This window comes from Syngnathus scovelli, chromosome 15, assembly GCF_024217435.2.
Source record: "Syngnathus scovelli strain Florida chromosome 15, RoL_Ssco_1.2, whole genome shotgun sequence".
Lineage (NCBI taxonomy): Eukaryota > Metazoa > Chordata > Actinopteri > Syngnathiformes > Syngnathidae > Syngnathus > Syngnathus scovelli.
Genome location: NC_090861.1, coordinates 9,314,058 through 9,330,811, shown reverse-complemented (window position 1 = coordinate 9,330,811; position 16,754 = coordinate 9,314,058). Strand labels below are relative to the sequence as shown.

At 47.8% G+C, this 16,754-nt stretch overlaps 2 protein-coding genes and 2 long non-coding RNA genes across 7 annotated transcripts; 2 read left to right on the top strand and 2 right to left on the bottom strand.

Moving 5' to 3' along the window:
- Positions 1-1,021: 1,021 nt before the first annotated feature.
- On the bottom strand, positions 1,022-9,510 carry LOC125982506 (cullin-5). Of its 4 annotated transcripts, XM_049743208.2 has the most exons (19): positions 7,249-7,392; positions 6,456-6,565; positions 6,281-6,380; positions 5,798-5,974; positions 5,595-5,736; positions 5,165-5,310; positions 5,017-5,097; positions 4,718-4,811; positions 4,512-4,642; positions 4,293-4,400; positions 4,154-4,218; positions 3,961-4,093; positions 3,543-3,674; positions 3,335-3,458; positions 3,048-3,223; positions 2,811-2,972; positions 2,578-2,696; positions 2,212-2,335; positions 1,022-1,971 (listed from the first exon to the last, which is right to left on the bottom strand). In XM_049743208.2, exons 1-19 carry the CDS (start codon positions 7,270-7,272, stop codon positions 1,777-1,779), a joined length of 2,343 nt encoding a protein of 780 aa, XP_049599165.1. In that variant the 5' UTR covers positions 7,273-7,392; the 3' UTR covers positions 1,022-1,776. The 4 variants fall into 4 exon arrangements, with proteins under 4 accessions (XP_049599165.1, XP_049599163.1, XP_049599162.1 ...); XM_049743206.1 differs by lacking the exon at positions 7,249-7,392 and adding an exon at positions 9,361-9,510 and having other exon boundaries at positions 2,578-2,972; XM_049743205.1 differs by having other exon boundaries at positions 2,578-2,972; positions 7,249-7,393.
- LOC125982553 (uncharacterized) lies at positions 3,610-6,198 on the top strand. The gene is made up of 2 exons (XR_007486434.1): positions 3,610-3,720; positions 3,809-6,198. It is a non-coding gene; the product is annotated as an uncharacterized lncRNA (long non-coding RNA).
- Positions 9,373-13,953, top strand: orai2 (ORAI calcium release-activated calcium modulator 2). Its single transcript, XM_049743294.1, has 2 exons — positions 9,373-9,612; positions 9,824-13,953. The coding sequence occupies exons 1-2, from the start codon at positions 9,373-9,375 to the stop codon at positions 10,364-10,366; spliced, it is 783 nt and encodes a 260-aa protein (XP_049599251.1). The 3' UTR covers positions 10,367-13,953.
- Positions 10,954-15,873, bottom strand: LOC125982554 (uncharacterized). Its single transcript, XR_007486435.2, has 2 exons — positions 15,298-15,873; positions 10,954-14,639 (listed from the first exon to the last, which is right to left on the bottom strand). It is a non-coding gene; the product is annotated as an uncharacterized lncRNA (long non-coding RNA).
- Between the last annotated feature and the right edge of the window lie 881 nt (positions 15,874-16,754).

The window sequence follows — 16,754 nt, the reverse complement described above, 5'->3', positions numbered from 1 at the left end:
GGCCTCAATTTACTAGCAGAACTCCCTTGCTCCAACAAAGCTCTTTGTCTAGCTCCAGAGAATTCCTTCAACTCCCAGCTACACCTTTGGCTCTTATCCGATACCTCCCTTCCTCTCATAGATTATTGTTGCACGGGCCTATCTTTCTTTATTAGGCAAGTATTATAGCAAAACCTATCTGTTGAAGTAATTGTATGAGTTATCCCATAGTTACTCAATATTACTGTTTTGTGTTAGTTTGGCAAGAAAAGAAACTTAGCAATAGTCTAGTTGCATTGTTCCACAGGAAAACGGCACTTAGCAGCTTCGAGATATCTCACTAACCACAGCTGAGGAGATGTCAACCTGCGAAGGAGGAACAACACAGGAACCAGACCCCGACTGTCGGGGTCACGGACGGGGTGAAAAGGCCCCGATCTGCTTGAACAATAATCCATTTATTGCAGTGTTACGTGAACAGCGTTGCTACTGACTTCATTTCCCTTACCCTTTAGTGTCGCAACACCCATGTAGCCAGGGCTTCTCAACAGATTAAAAAAAGAGGAGGAAAACAGGGAGTTTTCAGAATTGATGGAGAATGTGACTGAAACGCTCTGTTAGTTCTCCTCGCGAGTAAAGCAATTACTGGTTGTCTTCTCTCTGTTTCAGTGGGTAAACGAATGCCTGATGGTGCTTAGACCTGGCAGCTACCTCAACTAAAAAACGACAAATATGTCAACTGGAAAGGGAGGCGCACATCTTGCGGCCAGGATGGAGTGGGGTATGAAGCATCTAATTTGCATTTAAAGAGACTGCACCAAAACGGCTTGCTCTGAGCCGCACCTCAGAACAAGTAGAAAACCTGTGATGCTATCAAAACAAAGAATTCAGACAGAAGCATCGCTGTTCCACTTTATATAGACCACAACCGAATGAGTAAAACGTAAAACAGTAGAATTTATTACCGTGATACGCAAGCTTTAAAGGTCAGAATTAACAAACTATGTAGTTAAGGCAGGACAAAGAGGTGCGTCTTCAAATCTTTCATGTTAAGGTGCTGTTTATTTTATTTATTCACATCTCGCGGTACACACTGCTGAAAAGCTTTTGATAATACTGACTCGGGCTTCTGACCCGGTTTAAACCTTCAACACCGCCCTTCGTTGACCCTGAGGACATTTCGTAATCCAAAACGTCCATCCCACTTCTTCCTTTATCCACCTCAGAAAACCGAAATTTCAATTCTGGGGGAGGGGGGTGGGTAAAGGCGGTCCCGTGTCGATCTGGCACTGTACGCAAAAAAAGGAATTCCTGATTAAGTGATACTTACTCTCACATGAACAACACAAACAAAGCCCAAGCCCCACAGTGCCTTAAAGCGACTAGCTGGAGGCTTTGCTCACACAGGCAAAGACAAATTGTGTGTTTCCTCCCCCACATCCCGCAGCGTTTGTCTGTAGGATTCCAGAAGGGTCGGGTAGGCGTGAGCTAGCCGGCACGCCGTCGCAGCGTTTCGGAAGGAGTGAAACAAAACATGAATGGCAGCCTCCCAAATAAAAACAGTGAAAACCATGAGGGGCAGGCTTTGCTTTTCTTCTTGAAACAATCTTAAGGCAGGAAATGTTTTGAAGTAGTCTTTTGATTCATGCCTCCCTGCACAGGATTTCATTTTAAATAGAGCACGGGGGAGTGGGAAATGGTGCGACGGGGGCAGAGCGGGCCGAGAAGTGGTTGAGCGTCCGTCAGGCCCCTTTGAGTGGTGGTGGGGGTAGAAAAAAAAAAGGCCAAAGCGTCGTGCTATGCCATGTAGATGAAGGTGTTTATGTCGGCCTCGTCCCGCTTGATGTACTTGTGGTCGATAAGCCACTCGATCTGCTCCTTGATCATCTTCTTCTGTGGTAAAAACATGTTCTTTAAGATCTCCACGAGCTCTGTCTGCAGCTGTGCATTGTTGATGCGTTTCCTCATTTTCATGATCTGGATGATGGCCTCCTGTGTGCATAAGAAAATGGGATGGCATTAAGAGCAGGGAGTGATTCTATACGCAAAGAAAAAAAAAACATCACAGGAAGTATCTTGGAGTAGAAACGAGCGATGTTCAAAACCACAAGTAATCGCTTAATTCATCATCATCTTAATACTGAAATAAATAAATAATGGCAATAAGATGGTTTTGGCAAAGGGAAGGCACGACCGCTCGCTCTATACAGCAAGACGACAGCGGCGACGAACCTGGGTTCTCAGTATCCGGAGCTGCACGATGCCCTCGTTCTCCTCCTCTCGCATTCTCTCCGTAGTGAGCTGCAGTCGACCGATCAGGTTGATCTTTCCCCGCTTCTGGACTTTGGAATTTTTTCTAAAAAGAGATGCAGACAAAAAAAAAAGACGCCCATGAATCCACACGGATGTTCCGACATTTAGCATTGCATTTCATCGTCCTACGTGGCACACACAAAAATCCAAAGAGAAATAAGCACTTCATATGGCCCTAGAGACAAAGCGAGGTATCCAACTGCGGCGCATATCAGTCTCGATCGATGGTGAACGCATCTCATCGAGTCAGGACTGGTATTGGAGGAACTCAAGACTTTTGCTTACATGAGTGAAAACTCTTGATTGATGTAGAACAACGTTCCTTCAGCAAAGTCTTTGGGCGACGACACCGCTGGGTCGTACGACAGCACTTGCCGCTTCAGCTTGGGGAACGCCACCAAGGACTGCAACAGAGGGAGGAGGGGGACACGCCGAACGTGAGAAGTACACAGAACAAGGAGTCCCATAATGACGACGGTTTCAAATGTCTTTTCAGTCCCTCTCTGTGTGCTTTTCACCCAGAGAGTGCGTCGCAGCTCAGCATCGGGTAGCTCGGTGGCGAGCTTGAGGTTCTCGAAGCTGATCCTTTCCCTGGGCCTCTGGTTCCAGGCGAAGAGCACGGCCAGCTGGAAGGTCGTCACCTCCAGGTCGTACTGGCCCACCTCGTTCTTGAAGGTGATCTGTGGGAAGGGCAGATATCAGCACCGGCCGGGTTTGGTGCGATGGGGTGAGATCTGCGTGCGCGCGACTCCCACAATGCCATTGGACATGAGGTGATGCCAATGTAATTTGCGTCCACTGTGGTTCTTCTTGTAGAAGTCCTCCACCTCTGGGATCAAGTCCTCCAGCTCCGTGGGCAGCGAGACAAACACCTTCTCACTGCTGCGTGACCACGCGCCGGCGTTCAGGATCTTGATGTTGACAGAGTCGGCTAAAGAAACACAGAGGCCGCTTGCTTAGTGCATTTTAAGCCGCCACGTAAAACGGCGTTCTCCCACCACCTACAGGAAGAGAAAAGCGACGATGTGTCGCTGTCTTTTACCTGGGAGAGCCAGCTTGTTGTGTTTGTGCATTTCTTTGAAAGACTGGTTGAGGTCCTCAGACACTTTAATGTCCTGAAACATCCTGGCCAGCTTGTTGACATAGTCCGCCGGCATCCCCACTTCCTGTTTGGGATCAATGACAGCCAAACCTCGGTGATGTTTGTCCAGGTTCCAATTTTTGAGGCAACTTTTTGCACTTCATCTCACCCTGAGCCATTCCACCATGTTCTCCTCGATTTCGCTGTCGGCCGAGATGTCCAGGATGAGGCGGCGCGTCAGGTGGGCCTTGTGGTAGCGCATGAACACGTCTTTGTTCTGGACGTATTTCAGAACCAACAGCTACGAGACAACGAGACATGAAGGAATCGCCTTTCACTTTGATTAGGTACACACCAAACCAAATAGTGTCTTTGCACAATATGCCTTTCCAGACTGCAATAGAAAGACATGATGCAATGGTCGTGTCATTCCAGAAATCAGACTGGTTGGGCTACGGTGGATGAGCGGGGTGCTCATCGTTGGAAGAAATAAGCTACCTATTGTGTCACATGGACCTAATATTTAAGTAGGTCATTTGTGTGCACCTACAGGCAGAGCAAAACAGAAAACTAAAAAACACACTCACCACTTCCTTGAGCTTGGCCTCAATCTCCTCGGACGTGAGCTTCTTGCTGAGCGGCGTCTTCCTGAGCAGCATGTCGCAGTAGTTGGCCAGCAGCTCTGGACACTTGGACTCAGGTTGTGTTTTCAAGCCCGCGCTACAGGCGCAGAAAGTCGTGAGACAGTGTTTGGGGTGGGGCTATCTCACAAGGTCTTACCCTTTCTGTTTCATAGGAAGTTCTAATTTAAAGATGGTGGCATCGTTGACAACGGCTTTGTAGGCCTGCCGAGAGGTGAGAAAAAGTTGAGAACAAACAAAAGGGAACAGCGCCAGCGACAATGAGGACCCGTGCTCACTTTGTCTCTGGCGGTGAGGAACCGAGGGTCGTCCTGGAAGGCCTCTTTCACAAGCCGACTGAAGCGGTTGAACAACGTGAGCAGCTGCTCCACGTACTTCTCCGAGTCCTGCAACAAAAGAGCAAATACCCGTCCTGAAAGGGTGAGAGCAAAAATCCACCCATCCCAAAGGTGCCTCTTCTTCTGTCATTTTAAAGCGAGGTCCTTTGCGGCACTCACCGAGGTGATGGTCTCGGCGGAGGCCACCATGTCGGCGAGGCCGGCGCTCACGATGTGTTCCTCCAGGTCCTTAAGCATGGGCTCGATTCCGCTTGGCACTTTGTCCATCAGCGAGAACATCAAGTGCAGCTCTGCGGCGGCAAAACCGGCGCATGAAGGTTCTGCTCACAGCTGTGTTCCTGCCCCAAAGTCAACTGGGCACTCACTGTCTGTTTCATTCCTCTTGATCATGCCTGGACACTCGGCCAAGATGGTCTCCTTGAAGGCCGTTACAAGGGCATTGACGCAGCACTCCATCAGCTGGAGAGCAGAGCAGTCGCAGGAGATAGCTCAAGCAAAATTGGCTGAGCTTGGCTAACGTTAAGGCTCAGTCGTGCCCGGCCCGGCCGCAGCCAGATGTCGTCTATCATGCGCGCCTCCGTCGCTTTGCAACGGGGGCTGGCCAAAAGCCCGTCGCGTGACAACATTCCAAAGAAAAAGGAGCGCTTGCGGTGCGCACACTCACCGCTTGTACAGAGTTGCAGTCACGCCTTGTCTCCAGGTAGCGAAGTGCACGTTTTTCTTCTTCCCTCAGCTTGGAATCAGCCTAGTCGAGCACGTAGGTGGCTTAGATTCTGATTGCTGGCAGGGGCGCAATCGTGACTCGGCCTCACGTATTTCATGTAGTTCTGGACGCCGTTTTGCTGGAGGTAAGCGGGCGCCTGCGTTCTGTAGAAGCGCTCGGTGGAATCCATGTAGGCTTTTTCAAAGTTGTCCCTGTAGATCTGCAGCTTGTCGTCGGGGTTTGAGCACAAGTTCACTGCGGGAACAAAGGGAGGAAGGAACGTCAAATCAAGTGGATCATCTTCTAGAATCGATAAATCAGTTGCAGCAGATATATTGACTGTGCGTAAAGGTGTCGTTACTGCGACATGCACATTTGTGCACAGCAGACCAATTGACAAAAATACAGGCCTCCCCCTGTTTGTTCACCATACACCTCAGAACTGCGCGTGTGGAAATAACTTCACTTAGGGAGGCGCGCCTCACACGATATCTACCGGCACCAGGCGGTTTCACCGCTGTTGGTGGACAGTTGCTCACCGTAGGACTCTCGTACTCCGATGACCAACTGAGAATCAAAGGCTTCCCCCAGCCGTTCGGCATGGACCAGCTTCATTGCGCTATCTTGCAGCCTGCTCTTGATGTTGGAGAAGATGGACTCGTTCCACGTGTCCAGCATCAGCTGTGGAGACCAGCGGCGGTCGTTAGCAGAGCTCGTGTTCCTGCGCCGCTTGGCTACTCGCCTTTCGCACGATGCTGTCCTCCACATTGGACTTCTTGGTGGTGCCCTGCTTGCCCATCAAGGTGATCTCCAGTTGGCAGAAGGGCTTGGGCAAGATGTCGCACTGCGTGAAGAACTTGCGCCACTCCACAATGTAGGCCTTCAGCAGTGCTGTGTCATCCTGGTGACTCAGCACCCGCTTTGAGACAACAGTGGCAAACCATGGCTTAGTTTTCCTTCAAAAGAGGCGTTATTGAGAGAGCAGCGGTCGCCTTTTGGATCGCCTCTGCTGACATGATGCTTTTTACAATGTTTTTCCATTTGAAGATGACAGTTACGGCAGAGTGGGAAATATGCCAGTGTCTTAGCATGCAGAGGGAAGGCATCAATAAAAATAAACATTTATTTCGCATGAAAATGAAATGCGAGAATATGCTATTGCATGAAAATGAAATGTGAGAAGCCACTATATTGTTCAAATTTTCCATTCTAGTCTCAGCCTTACCGCTTGTGCTTGTTTGATAAAGTCGAGGATGTCCTCTTTAAGGGCCTGGTGGATCTTAGCGGGACCTTTGTCATCCCACAGGCACACGGCGTGGACATCTCTGCACGAGAAGAAGACATCACCTAAACAAAGTTTCCCTTTAGGATTAACATTTTTTTTTTTTGGTCAAACTCACGAGAAAAGGTCGAACCACTGCTGCTTGGTGACCGACTCTTGCCGTAACAGTTTTAGTACGATGGGACGCATTAGGGCCCATTTATCCTCAAACTGAAGGGAGCCTTTGTTCTGCAAGGGACAAAAATACATATTACAAATCTTGAACCGTGGCTTCTATACCTCCACTACTGCGCCTTGAGTACTCGACAACTACCTGTCAAGGAGTACCTATGCAGCCTGTCCATATGCATGATTATTGATAGAAAAACTAAGACAAATAGGTGACCGTCAGACTGCATTTGACGCCAGTTAGGGGGGCCTAGTTGCGGCTCAGTGTGCAGAAAATACCCCCGCCAGTTGCCTTTCGGCAGCCTAAAGTGGGCTTGAAGGGGGCCAGCCAGTCAGCTGCAGATTGATGTGTGTGCGAGCGCCTGACTGACTTGACAGAAGATATCGCGGCTCCTGCTTGGGATTGTGCAGACAAAAACACGTCCCACCGCCTTCCAAGGACCCCTCACGGCCAGGCCTTCCTATCTTCCATCCGGCCTTCGCGTGTTGCCGCTGTCCCCACTTTCCTCATTTAAGAGGCTAATGTGGTAGCTTTGCCATTGAGCTAAACCTCCGGCAGGGAGCTAAGGCTAGCCAAGTTAAATGCTCCCCGCGCCGGCGTCAATGCGGAAAACGCCGGCAGGGGTAGGCAGACGGGGGTCTTCCGGAAGCGGGAGATTCTCGTGGAGACGCAACGGCTCGCAGGTGACAGGCGCTTCGCGGCCGATAAGCGGGAATTGATTAAATTGGACTGGGGAACCTACCTTCAGCAAATTAGACGACGCCATGTTCCCTTAACTTATAGTCTCGCCGAATCTCGCGAGAGCTCGGCGGCTGGTCGTCGTATCCTATCGCTTAGCTCAAGTAGCCGCCTCAATCCATTCTTTCTCCATTCTTTCTCTGCGTGTCAACCTTGGTTCGGTGTTTTCCTACACCAGTACAAGAATTCACCCTTCGGGGGATAAGAAGAGCGCTCGTGATATGGAGGAAGATTCGACTTGCTCCATGTAGATTGTATTTCGTGGCAGCCAAGTTAATTATAGGGCCATGGAGCAGTTTTATAAAAAAGAATAGAGCAGTTTATAACTTTGTGCCCTGTCTCAATTTATTGGAGTCTTGTCCAAATGTATCGTAACTGTAGGACAATCACTGTAGGACAATCAGTTCATTCAGTCATTGAACATCCGATGGTTCCTAGGATTCAAGTGCATTAAATGTGCTCGAGTGGTCACACTGTCAAACGTAGTCACAAACATGGCACGGTAAATACAACATGAGAGAGGCACAAGGCACATAGTGAACCAACAAATATCCATCCATCCATCCATTTTCTGAACCGCTTAGTCCCCACGGGGGTCGCGGGCGTGCTGGAGCCTATCCCAGCCGTCATCGGGCAGTAGGCGGGGGACACCCTGAACTGGTTGCCAGCCAATCGCAGGGCACACAGAGACAAACGACCATCCGCACTCGCACTCACACCTAGGGACAATTTGGAGTGCTCAATCGGCCTACCAAGCATGTTTTTGGGATGTGGGAGGAAACCGGAGTGCCCGGAGAAAACCCACGCGGGCCCGGGGAGAACATGCAAACTCCACACAGGGAGGGCCGGAGGTGGAATCGAACCCGCACCCTCCTAACTGTGAGGCGGACGTGCTACCCAGTGCACCACCGAGCCGCCCTCCAACAAATATCCCAAACCCCAAAAAGTAAATTGGAATAAATAAAGAAAAGCAACAAACAGAACATCGTAATAAAAAGGAAATAAGAAAAATACATATTTAAATACATACACAATACAAGCGAGTAAGTTCCTAAATTTGTAAGATTAGCAAATATAATAAAAGTTCTCGCAGGGTTTTACACGGCGCTCTCGAACACGTCGTGCACTACTAGGTGTACACTTCGTTGTAGACCGTAGGGGGGAGTGTGTGTGCGTGTGTGTGCGTGTGTATTTGGACGGGGCCGATATGAATAATTTAAACTTTCTACATTTTCCCCATTAAAAAACGAAACAAAACTCGATACTCTCAGAGCTTCAGAGCTTGTCGCGGCGGAAGTAGAGAAGTCGTAAGTCGTCAAGCAAGTGTAAATGAAACCCGGAAGCAGTTTCCCACTCCGAACGTTTGTAAACGTAGGAGTGTGCGAGTTTGTACTGTGGAAGCTAATCTTGTAATTACACTCTTGGCCACTCGCTACTGTCAAACCACTTCGACTCCCAGGTGAGTCCAACAAATTCACATTTTACAGTGTCACACTCAAGGAAGTTCGATTGGATTGGAGCTAGGCCAATAACTTGGCTAGCTAGCAAGAAGTCTATGAGATTTTTCTCCCGAGTTTTGCCTTGTTTTTAAAGCTTAATCCGAGTTTGAGTGCAACGTTTTCGCTCCGTATCATGTTGGAAGTGCTTATGAATAAAGGAGTCTGACGTTAGCCAAGGTTAGCCAAGGTGTGTAAACGGATCTCACTTTTACTTAGTAGAGTTTTAAATATCCGTTTACGACGGCGTTGCCTTCCCCTGCGCAACTCGAATTTTGTACGTGTCTATCGCTACCTGACGTAATAGAGTTAGTCAATATTTATGATTGATATTAGTTAACTACAGTGGTTTGCAAATGTAAAACTTCTCTTGTATTTAACTTTTAAGTTCACTAAATGTGCTTTGATAACTGTAAACATGTTGACCACATTTGTTATTTGACATTTCCTTGCTTGAGATTTGAATAGAATCGTTGTTTAACCTCAACGTGTAAGCGCAGTGTTCATAATCAAGTTGTGCATAATGTTAGTGGCTCACAGTCTTGTTTTTGATGAACACTCAGGCATACTACACTACTGCATTGTAATACAATGTCAAGACATTCTTCCGTTGTACGTACCAATCAGGCAGTATGAGCAGAGAGCTCAACGTGCCCAGGGGCTCACCGGCCCCGGGCATGTCAGAGCAGGCCCCAGATGGTGGAGCCGGCAGTTGCATGGACTACAGGGACTGGGTGCGGCGTAGCTACCTGGAGCTCGTCAGCTCTAACCACCATTCAGTGCAGGCCCTTTCTTGGAGGAAACTCTACCTGAGCAGGGCGAAGCTTAAGGCCTCCAGCAGGACCTCAGCGCTCCTCTCCGGCTTTGCAATGGTCAGTTTCCTTTAATTATCTTGTCACAAGACTTCACCTACAAGTTGATCTCAGCATTTTTGCACTTGCATTTGGCTATTCACACCACCCCCCTCGCTATTTTTGCTGTCAATCGGTGTCCCTATTTATTGGCATGCGCAATTACAAGGAAAAAGGAGTGTGCCTCTTAAATAGTTCCAACCCACAATGAGTGTGTGTGTTGCGGTGCAAGGTGGCCATGGTGGAAGTGCAACTCGAGATGCAGTACAGTTACCCGCGCGTGCTACTGGTGGCGTTCAGCGTGTGCACCACGGTGCTGGTGGCCGTGCACCTGTTTGCGCTGCTCATCAGCACGTGCATTCTGCCCAACGTGGAGGCGGTCAGCAACATCCACAACCTCAACTCTGTCAGCGAGTCGCCGCACGAGCGCATGCACTACTACATCGAGCTGGCGTGGGGCTTCTCCACGGCACTGGGCATCCTGCTCTTCCTGGCCGAGGTGGTGCTCCTCTGCTGGATCAAGTTCCTGCCTGTGGACTCGGGAGGCGCTGCATCGGCCGCCGCCGAGACTGCTGCACAGGATAGCGGCTGGCTGGCGGCGCTGGCGTCTACCGTCATCATGGTGCCTGTGGGCGTCATCTTTGTGGTCTTCACTGTTCACTTCTACCGCTCGTTGGTGCGCCACAAGACGGAGCGCCACCACCAGGAGATCGAGGAGCTGCACAAGATCAAGGTGCAGCTGGACGGCCACGAGAGGGCGCTGCAGGTCGTGTGACGGGGGCGGGGTCCTCGCCCATTTGGAAACAGGGCCGCCAGGTGGCTTCCTTCTCATTCTCTTTATTTGAAAATGTTGACTTTCTGTGCTTTGGGCGTCCATTTTGTGCCGAAGGCATCCATTTTGGATCTTGCACGTTCACTTTGCAGCATCAGCTCCGGTTTGAGTTCCTTTTACCGGTGCCGTTCTTGTCTTTGTCCTCACTAGCGAGACAATTCAGCGCAGCCTTTTCTACCGGTACAGTTTGTCTGCGCAGGGGGTCACGACGAATGTTTTTCCGAGGAAAAGGGTTAGGATGTTGTTTGTGCTGTGTGGTTATTGCCATGGTTTCACATGCTGCACCTCGTCCAATCCATCTAATGAAAAGCGCACATCCCCCTATTGTGAGCAGTGTTCATGCTTTTGTGTTTTGGCCATAGTCCGCCGCAAAACTTGGAGCAACTGTGAACCCTGTTCAATGGACTGAACATCAATGTGATGAGCACTCAAATGTGTTTGATTATGGGCCAAACGCAAAACTCTTTTCAGAAGAAATGAAAACCGGTTCCAGAGCCCCCAACGAGGGTTAGTCAACATGACGCATGACATTTAGAATAGAATAGAATGCCCTTTATTGTCATTTTACAACTTAGTTGTACAACGAAATTCGGATAGCTGCTCCCTTCCTAGCGCAAACATACAAAATTTTAAAAAGTATAAAAGGAAGTCTGAGAATAAAAGTGAAAGATCTTATTTACAGTATAGCTATTAGTCTAAGAATGAAGGTTAAAAAATCTTATTTACAGTATGTTCAGTGTGGGTATATGTATTAACATGAATGAGGTTTGTACAGAAAGTAAATAATAAATAGTAAATAGTTATTGCACGTAGTTTTTAAAGAAGTGTCGGTGTTGTATTATAGCTGGTGTTGTTTTCTCAGAGTTCAGAGCGGTGATGGCTCTTGGGAAGAAACTGTTTTTCAGTCTGGTAGACCTTGTTCGAATGCCTCTGTAGCGCCTCCCAAAAGGAAGCAGTTTAAACAGCTGGGAGGCGGGATGTGTGTTGTCTTTGATGTTGTGAGCTCTGCTGACGCACCGGGTGTTGTATATGTCCGCCAGGGAGGGGAAAGGGCAACCGATGAGCCTTTGTGCTGCTTTGACTGTCCTCTGTAGCCTCCCTCTATCTGCAGCAGTGCAGCTCCCGTACCAGGTGGTGAGGCAGTAGGTCAGCAGGCTCTCAATGGAGGAACCATTCTTGCCTTCTTGATGACAGCTGAGGTGTTGCGTGTCCAGGGGAGGTCATCAGAGATCTGGACTCCCAGGAATCTGATGTCGTGGACCCTCTCCACTATCTCGCTGTTGATGCAATTCAGAACAAAGACGAGCATAAAAATTGGCATGTTTTGTTGTATCCATTCACTGGTCACATCTTTCGCAATACAGTCAGACCTCGGTTTTCAACTGCAATCCATTCCAGAAGGCAGTTCGAGAAGTAAATCGTTCGAATTCCGAATCTATTTTCCCATTACAAATAATGGAAAAAATTGTAATCCGTTCCAAGACAAAAAAACGCCTTTTTTAAGCATTTTTTCATTTGCGCATTTTTGTCCGATCGTGCAACTGCAGCGCACCTCCGAACGCGCAATCGTGTAACTGCACCACGCTAGTCGCATTATTGTGACAGAGCTGTCGCTGAAATTTAGAAAATATTTTTAAAGTCCTGATGTACTTTCCAAAATTTAAGTGGACCTCAGTGCGCAGGGAGCTTAATTTGGTCCGATCGCACAACCGCAGCGCGCCAGGCGCTCACTGTCGCATTGCTTTAAGAGCGTCTTTGTGTTTTAGGATGGCTTTACTGCTCCCACTTGCTTTCTTTGGAGGCATGATTAGGGGTTAATACAATCCTCAAAGTAACGAAAATACAATAACAACGAACAGAGTCAGTCGACATCTGGGCCGCGCGGTCGGGTTTTCTCGGGTCATCTCGGCTCATCTCGTGAGGTTCGACTTCCGAATTTTTGTTCAACAACCGAAGCAAAAAAAATCTTGAATTTTTCGTTCGAATTTCGATTTGTTCGAGAACCGGGACGTTCGAAAAACAAAGGTTTGACTGTACTGCCTTTGCAAAAATGAATGGTCGCTGTTAAACGGAGGCTTTTCTACAATGGAAATGGGTGCTTTTATTATGTTTTTTTTTCCAGAAAGATGCCCCCGATGCGATTATGCTGGTCTTCCTAATGATGTGGCCTGTGTGTGTATACAAATGTTACTTTTTTTCCTGTATGTTTGCATGTAAATGCTAAAAAAAAAAAGCCAACAGTTTCTCTTCAATGAATGTGATTCCTTCACCGCACAGGTGAAGATGATTTAACCATGTATCTTAATAAGCCAAGTTTGGTCAGTGACACTGTTTTTACATCAGTCGTCCCCGCCCCACCTTCGATGCTTTTATCGTCAACAAAGCCATCTGAGGGTGGTTGAAACGACAAACTCTTCAATCTGATTCACATGGAAGGATCAATACCAAAAGAAGGCGTAGCTAAGGCAATGCTAACTACCGGTATATTCACCAGCCACAAGTGCAGCAAAGATGACAACTTCCCTGGCAAGCTAAGAAGACTGCAGCATGGTGGCTAGCTAATAAGACACCATCTTCCTGAGCTAGCTAAAACAACAATGAACTCACTTTGCTCTCTACAGAGTTGCAAACTCCATCTATCCATTTTCTGAAGCATTTATCCTCACAAGGGTTGCTATCTCATCTTGTTAAATTGGTGACGACCGCTTAGCTAGCTACTAAGATGACAGCAACTCGACTAGCTAGCTACAAAAACAGTCACTGTGCAGACTTCCTTCCTTTCTCACAAAGACAACATAAATGTCTTTATTCAGCAAGCTTCTCAAGCTAGGCATGATGCCAATCAAAGACAATGCTGGCATTCTTAGCTATCTAAGTTGACACCAAAAGTTCACACTTTGTCAGCTTGAAGATGCCTACTTCCTTGCTAAGACTCCAACTACCTTAGCTCCAACGACAATGCTTTCTTAGCTAGTTAGGAAGATCCCAACTTGCTTGGCTCGTTTTGCCTCGTCAGTTTAATCGGAGCCCCTGAGGTTCCAAATGGCGTTAAGGTTAGTCAGCTAGCTACTTTTTTGTTCCAAAATGCTGTCTTGAACTCTGAAGATGTTATTGTGGTTATCACATTATCCCCTTCAGAGGTGTCTAATCCAAGTTCAGAAAGTTGAGACCCTGCCTAAATTTGGCTTTAGCCACAGATGCTTCTATTCCACCGAGCAAGCTCGGTTGAGAAGAGCCAAACTGTGGCATGGTGTCAACTTTCTGGACCTGGATTTGACACCTCTGCTTCTGTTTACACTAACTCTTTCCTAAGAAGGTTCAGCTTGTTTTTATTTGATACAAATGATAACCCAAACCTCCCTAGAGCATCTGAATGTAACTTTAGCTCTTTAAAACATCATTTTACTGACTTTGTTGCCAGTATCACATTCCAAACAACTCAACTGTTCAGTTTATTCACGTCTCTATTTCAACATGTCCAATTTATTTTACTTGTATCTGCGTTGAATTAAACTCTCCTCCTTTCCTTATGTGCTGTACCTTTTGTTTTCACGCCCGATTAAACCCCCCCCAAAAAAACACCATGTTTTATGTTCACCTGAAGTCTTTTTCTCCTGTGCTAATATTGAACGCAAACAGCTTTATTGATGTTCATTTATTTATGGCCGCATTGACCCATGCACAGGTGCAGAACACTATCCATGTTAGCTCTGGATTTACGAGCCTCAAAATAACGACGGACATAGGTCCCCGCTGGCTGTAGTTGTGGATCGTATATTTCAGAGACACTTCATTGCACTCTGCTGTGAGCTAAATCTGTTGCGATTGGAGTCAATTTTCTGTCATGTCACATGTCTCAGATCAGAGGATAGTGTGTCAGTATCAAACTCAAGAGAACAGACGGCAAACAGTTTGGTTCTGATCACAGGTTTGTGGTCTTCTGCTCCTGTGTCAATTATTCCAACATTTCGTCGGTGTTCTTTTTTGGGATGAGCATCCACTCCTCCGCCGTCAAGCTGCGTGGCTGCATTTGAAGGCCTCGAGCGCCTTCAAGCAGCTTTCGTCATAACAGTGCTCCATGCTACGAACCGGGCAGCGTGTCCTTACCCTCACCCTGGGGCTTGGGTGTTGGCGCCGCTGGTGTTTCCGCCTGCGCAGGTGCAATCACTCTGCCCGTCTGCTCAAGTGGACCACAGCAGCTCTCAATAGCTGTCAACTGGCAAATCAAAACCACAGTAGTCACACCAAGATTTTCATTCACACTCGTTGCTCTCAGACTTGAGATTTCTCTGCTCAACTGCTCCAGTTGGCTGAGTAGACCTGACGCATCCGTACTGCCGAATCCAACAGGTGGTAGTACATCCAAGTAGTGTGATACGAACCTGGGAATCTTCTCTCCACATTCATTAAGCACCTTTAGACAGTCTTTGATATTATTTTGATGAGATTCATCATGTCTTCGTAATACTATAAACAGATTCTTTTGTTCAGGCAATAAATTTTTTTAGATGTTACCTCTGAAGTAGACTGGAGTAGTAGTCGAAACTGTCAGCAGGTAACATCTAAAATTTGTATTGTCTGAACAAAATAATCTGTTTATAGTCTTTGATATTATTTGTGTCCTTTTGGGGGCCTTTGTGCCTGAAGCAGTGGTTTGAGGTTGTGCACATTTCAAACCGTACACGCTTGTGTGGGTTATGCCCGGTCAAGCGGGTCACGTGACGAGAGTACGGACCAGGAAGCGAGAGTGGAGTGCGAGAATACAACTACGGAGTTGCGATTAAAAAGCTGTAATAAAGTTGAGTGTTTAAATGTTACGGAGTGACTTTTCTTCACAGCAACAAAACAACACATGGTACCAGGAGTGCACGGACCTTGCCTTCGATGTTGTGAGTCGCGGGACGAGGATTCGCTGTGGTCGCGTCTCATGGAGCTAAAGCTAAGGCGACCTCGTGTCGGCGTATTGTCGCGGCGTGTGCAAGTGGCTCGGCGGGCGTGCGGTTTTGGTCGCAGATGGGGCAGCTGGAACCCCCCGGCGAACTGAGGCTGACTGGTAACGTGGAGAACCAGTGGCGGCGTTTCAATCAGCGCTTCACGCTGTATCTCACTGCGATCAAGGTCGCAGAAGATGACGACAAGCGGAAGATAGCGCTCCTTTTGACGGTGGCAGGAGCTGAAGCTATCGATGTCTTTAACAGCTTCCAGCTGACCGAGGAGGTTCAGAGTGACTATGGAGCAGTGCTGAGAAAATTCGACCAGTATTGTACACCTAAACGAAACGAAACATATGAAAGGTGTTAGAGTTGTGCACACTCCAACTTATTTTGCAAGAACCAAACAGGAGACAAGTAAGTCCTTTTAAGCACCTGCAGGTGGAGAGTCCATTCGTCGCTGTGCGGACAGCGATGATCGAATGAAGTCTGACTCAGGCATCTTACAGGAGCATTTTATTGAGAGAAACAGAGTGGGGGTTGAGAGTGGGGGTGAGAGTAGACAGGATGGGGCCGAAGCCCCTGGCCTGCTGATCAAAGCACAGCAGGGGGTCTTTCACGATGTTGTGTAAACAAAACAACTTTGATTGCTTCCTCTGCAGCTAGTCAATCAGTTCAAAAGATCTTAGCACTTTGTTCTACTACTTTTGTTAAGACAGGACAAGCGAGTTTAATTATTACAGGTTACATTCCAACATAATCATAGGATCAAACTAATCTATCAACTGTTGGATTTTGTCCACAATTTAGGGAGCGCGTTTTCTGCGCCTCACGGCAAAAGCCATTTCCAATCACCTGTTATCCAATTTACTCACTGCATGCTTGTTTGATTTCTTCAGATTTAGGAAAATGCTGACACTGAAGCACAAATTAGACTTACACAGGTTGGTTGAGTTCAATCACAATTCTTGTTCAGACAGCTCTGTTTTCAGGAAAGTACAATACAGCGCTGGGCCCTTCAAGAGCAGAAAGTCTCCATTCAGAAAAGGCAATGTTCAAGGTTTTTTGATCAGCTTATATTCAGTAGCACATTGTGGGCCGAGATTGATGGGTGATGAGTCTTTGGGGTGGGGCAAGTTCGAAGGAGAGTCTGCTTCCATGGGAGTGGTGCTGGTTATGGGCGATTCGGTGTGTAGGTGGGGGCTGTTGGTGTGTGTGGGTGCTGTTGGTGTGTGTGTGGGGGGGGGCTGTTGTCTTCCATCCCGTCTTTCGGCCTTGGCGATCATCTTTGGCCGAGTTCTTGGGTGGGGGCTGTTGTCTTCCCTCCCGTCTTTCGGCCTTGGCGATCATCTTTGGCCGAGTCTTTGGGTGGCTCCTTCTGACACCTGCTGGTTTTATCT